This window comes from Limulus polyphemus, unplaced genomic scaffold (assembly GCF_000517525.1).
Source record: "Limulus polyphemus unplaced genomic scaffold, Limulus_polyphemus-2.1.2 Scaffold3948, whole genome shotgun sequence".
In the NCBI taxonomy this organism is placed as follows: domain Eukaryota; kingdom Metazoa; phylum Arthropoda; class Merostomata; order Xiphosura; family Limulidae; genus Limulus; species Limulus polyphemus.
The window spans coordinates 88,085-92,138 of record NW_013669558.1 but is presented as its reverse complement, the minus strand read 5'-3'; the positions used below and the strand labels follow the sequence as shown (position 1 = coordinate 92,138).

The 4,054-nt window shown below is 32.7% G+C and overlaps 2 protein-coding genes across 2 annotated transcripts in view; both read left to right on the top strand.

Annotated features, from left to right (window-relative positions):
* LOC106470329 (motile sperm domain-containing protein 2-like) overlaps nt 1-3,357 on the top strand; it is a 10,474-nt gene extending 7,117 nt beyond the window's left edge. The window contains exons 4-5 of the mRNA XM_013930879.2: nt 1,347-1,501; nt 3,328-3,357. Coding sequence (XP_013786333.1) covers nt 1,347-1,501; nt 3,328-3,357 — 185 coding nt within the window. The remainder of the gene's footprint in view (nt 1-1,346; nt 1,502-3,327) is intronic.
* Nucleotides 3,270-4,054, top strand: part of LOC106470330 (motile sperm domain-containing protein 2-like) — an 8,257-nt gene continuing 7,472 nt past the window's right edge. Inside the window, exon 1 of the mRNA XM_013930880.2 lies at nt 3,270-3,485. Coding sequence (XP_013786334.1) covers nt 3,467-3,485 — 19 coding nt within the window. The 5' untranslated portion in view covers nt 3,270-3,466. The remainder of the gene's footprint in view (nt 3,486-4,054) is intronic.

The following is a 4,054-nucleotide window of genomic DNA, read 5'->3' as shown; positions in this document are numbered from 1 at the left end:
TTCTTTTTGTTTTGCTATTAGACGATAGAAGAAAGAAGACGTACGTAAGTAAGAAGAAGTAAATAAATTAAATAATACTATGTATTATATAGTACGACACACACACACACACACAGATATATATATATATATATATATATATATATATTTCTTGTAAACTAGTTATTTCAATTAAAATGAATAAATTGAGTTTAGCATTCGTTAGGTTAAACTAAAAGTTAAACTTGAGAATTGAAATTTATCATATAACAAATACATACAAATAAACATTTTGGCTGGTTAAGGAGATTCCATACAAAAATGAAGAGGGAACATGAAACTGGCACTGCTTACTAATAGAAGTTGCCGATTAAACACTCAATACCATGGCCTGACCTATACGAAGTTCAGATGTGAACATTCTTGAGGCTGTGTGGGCTTATGTGAAAACTGAGAAGGTCAAGAGGTTATTAAACAACTGGGCTGAATTATTGGGAGTAATACAGGACGTTTGGAACAGCTTTACTTTGGTAAGCTGTATGGTAGTTTCAATTATCTGTGTAAAGCAGAAGGTTCACATGCAAAATACCAGTTTCTTGTACAACTTATTCACTTTTCTTTTGTATTTGATATGGTAATTTGTACCATCAAAATATTTACCATCCAGAAGCCATTGCTTGTGATTCCAGCATGTTGCATGGGAACCTTTCATAAAAGAATTAAAATATACCATTCCTAGAAAGAATAGATATCAAAATGATTTCTTGAATGAGACACAACTGGAGGTATTTTATAAATTGCACTAGAAGTTAGTGGCGTTTCACTATGAAATTTCTAATTAGAGATTAGAATTCAACAGAAAACACAGCATAAAAATAATTTCTAGGAAGAGATTATGGGTCTTCATTTATTATACATTTCTTAATATAAATAAAGATATTTTTTAATTTTTTCCTGATTACATTCAGTTATTTCTAACGAAGAATATACAAACTGAATATAAGAAGTTCTAATCTTAAATGTTTGAAGAGTGTCATTTTTTTGGGAACAAAAAGCAACTATGAACTTTTGAAAATACATTTTAAAATAGGCTGCATGTTATCCTATGATTTTACTATTATCTTGGTTCAAGCTCTGGTAACATATTTTGAATCTAGTTTTTCTGTGAGTCTGTTTCATTATTTACTTTTTCTGAGACACTTTGGCGAATATTTTCGTTAAAACGTGGTTGAATGAAAACTATCATAGAAACATGCCCAATTTAGAATTAATCTATCAATAAACCATATAATTAATAACTAAAGCAACCCAGTTTTCTGAATTTTGTAGGATTAATTGGTAATCTGTTATTTGTGGTTGTTTGCTAGTGATTTTGAGAGTAAATTGCCACAGAAAAGATCCAGCCACCGTGGTTGAAAGGAAAAAAATAATATCCTACTGGATTGAAAAACTCGAAAGAGAAAATAAAGAAGGGTCAGTGTCTGTTCTCTTGGATTGTTCAGACACCGGATTAACTAACATGGTAAATTTTATTTATTTATTTTTTTGTCGTGTGTATAATATAAAACTTATTTTGAACCTTGCACAAAAATAGGTAAATTTAAAAAAGACTAGTAGACAAGTGATAGGTCAATATTAGAATTTAAAATTTTACTCAGCAAAAAGAAATAATTAAATCTATGAAGAATTACTGAAAATGTGGTACCTAATTTTTTTAACTAAATAAGTGTGGGTCCTGCACATTATGTTACTTTTTCAAATTAGTTTCAAATCACTTACAATACATTTGCTATGAACATCCGTATATTGTTTTTTATTATTGTGGACTATTTGATCTGAAGTAATGTGATTTAAGTCCTTTAAAAGTTCAATAATACTTTAAAGAATATATACTTTCGTCTATGGTTTGAATTAAAGTATAGTTAATTTTGAATTCAAATCTCTTGTAAACTTCACTGATAAATAATTTACCTTTTTCTCACATTTTACTATGCTATAATTTGCATAAAAGCATGTTTCTCATTTGAAATATTGCTGACAGTTTCTTTGTTGATTTATGTTCAGAAAGAGTAAGTTAGTAGCAAAATAAAAATAACTGGGTATGGACAAGTGGTTAGGGCGCTCGACTCGCAATCTGCGGGTCGCGGGTTCGAATCCCCGTCCCACCAAATATGCTCGCCCTTTCAGCCGTGGGGCGTTATTATGTGACGGTCAATCCCACTATTCATTGGTAAAAGAGTAGCCCAAGAGTTGGCGGTGGGTGGTGATGACTAGTTGCCTTCCCTCTAGTCTTACACTGCTAAATTAGGGACGGCTAGCGCAGATAGCCCTCGTGTAGCTTTGCGCGAAATTCAAAAACAAAAAAAAAAACTGTTGTTGTGAGACTACGTAAACTAAGGAAAAATCAGTTGTGTCCCCATAGTTTAGGATTTAAGAGATTACGCGGGAAAACCCACATAACGTAATCTGACGTATAATGGCCCTAATAACAACGGCAATTTTATCATTTTTAGCATTATATTAGAATATTTACTTAGCTTCAGCTGAAAAATAATCTTTTTTTACAATACTTACCAACAAATGCAGGATAGTTGATTGCAAACAGTCTCATCAGGAACAGCGTGAACTCCACATCCTGCGAAGGAACATACAGTACTTACGTAATTATGTTTAGGCATAATCGGTGTTATACACCCGTTATGCATACGATTTTCTGTTTTGTTCACCTTCTAGATTGTAACATAAAATTACTAAACCCCTAGCCAGGTATGTTTCCGTTTTTGTCTTAAACAGGCTTGGTGATATGAAAAAAAAAGTTTATAGAGAAATGAACCAAAGAAGAAAAACAAAGGGAAAAAATATTGCAATTAACTTTTGTTTATCTTGCTGAGTTTTACGATATATGATTCGTTTATTTTTTGCCTAGTTTATTTTGATTTATTTCTTAGAAGACATTATATAATATTTTGTTGCCCAATTTAAATTCAAATGTCACTTAAGCCTTTCTATAAGGTTAAATTATTATTATAAGAGAGAGAGATTACAAAATTCAAGAACGACTATCGTAATGAATTAAACTAAGTAATATACCGTGCGTGGTTTCGTTTTATCAAACAAATAGTTTTATTTTACCCTTTTCTTTACTTAGTAATCGATAAACTATTCTTGAGGTGAGAGCTCGCTCTAAATTTAATCGACTGTGTCACGTGATTTGGAATCACGAGCCTCTCAAAACTATTCTAGATTCAAACATTCTCACGCACAAACATAATTTCTATTTTCCATTTGATGCGTCTCCTCGAGAGAATATAAACGTTGTATGTTTTAAACTTTTGATTTTTCTTTCAGGGGGTAATTTATTCTGATCGTAATTACTAATGTGAAAAGAACACATGTTTCGGAAAATTGAACAGTCTTAGTTTGGCGTTTATTTTCATTCATTAATTCACATTTCTCAAACTTTTCAGACCATATTTACGTATTTGATATGCCATGGATAATGAACGGTAAGTGGTTCTTTTCATTACTTTCTTCCTTAATAAAAATGTAATACAACATATTTTGCCCGTAATTTAAATAAACCTCTATTTTATAAGCACAGATACAGTTGAACAACTAACATTAGAAATGATTGACGAATAAATACACTGCATTTTTAAAATTACTGCTTATCAGTATTTCAAACTAAAAATAAAAATGAAGGGGGGGGGGGGTAAAGGAACATAGTAGCAATTGCTTTTTCTCTGAACAGGGAGGCCCAGCATGGCCAGGTGGTTAGGGCGCTCGACTTGCAATGCTCGCCCTTTCAGCCGTGGGGCGTTATAACGTGACGGTCAATCCTACTATTCGTTGGTAAAAGAGTAGCCCAAGAGTTGGCGGTGGGTGGTGATGACTAGCTGCCTTCTCTCTAGTCTTACACTGCTAAATTAGGGACGGCTAGCGCAGATAGCCCTCGTGTAGCTTTGCGCGAAATTCAAAACAAACTGAAGAGGGATGGGAAACATTTTCCTTTTTTTCATGAAGTGGGGGGGACGCCCCTGTAAAAGAACAAGAAGAACAGCATTCCACCATTTCG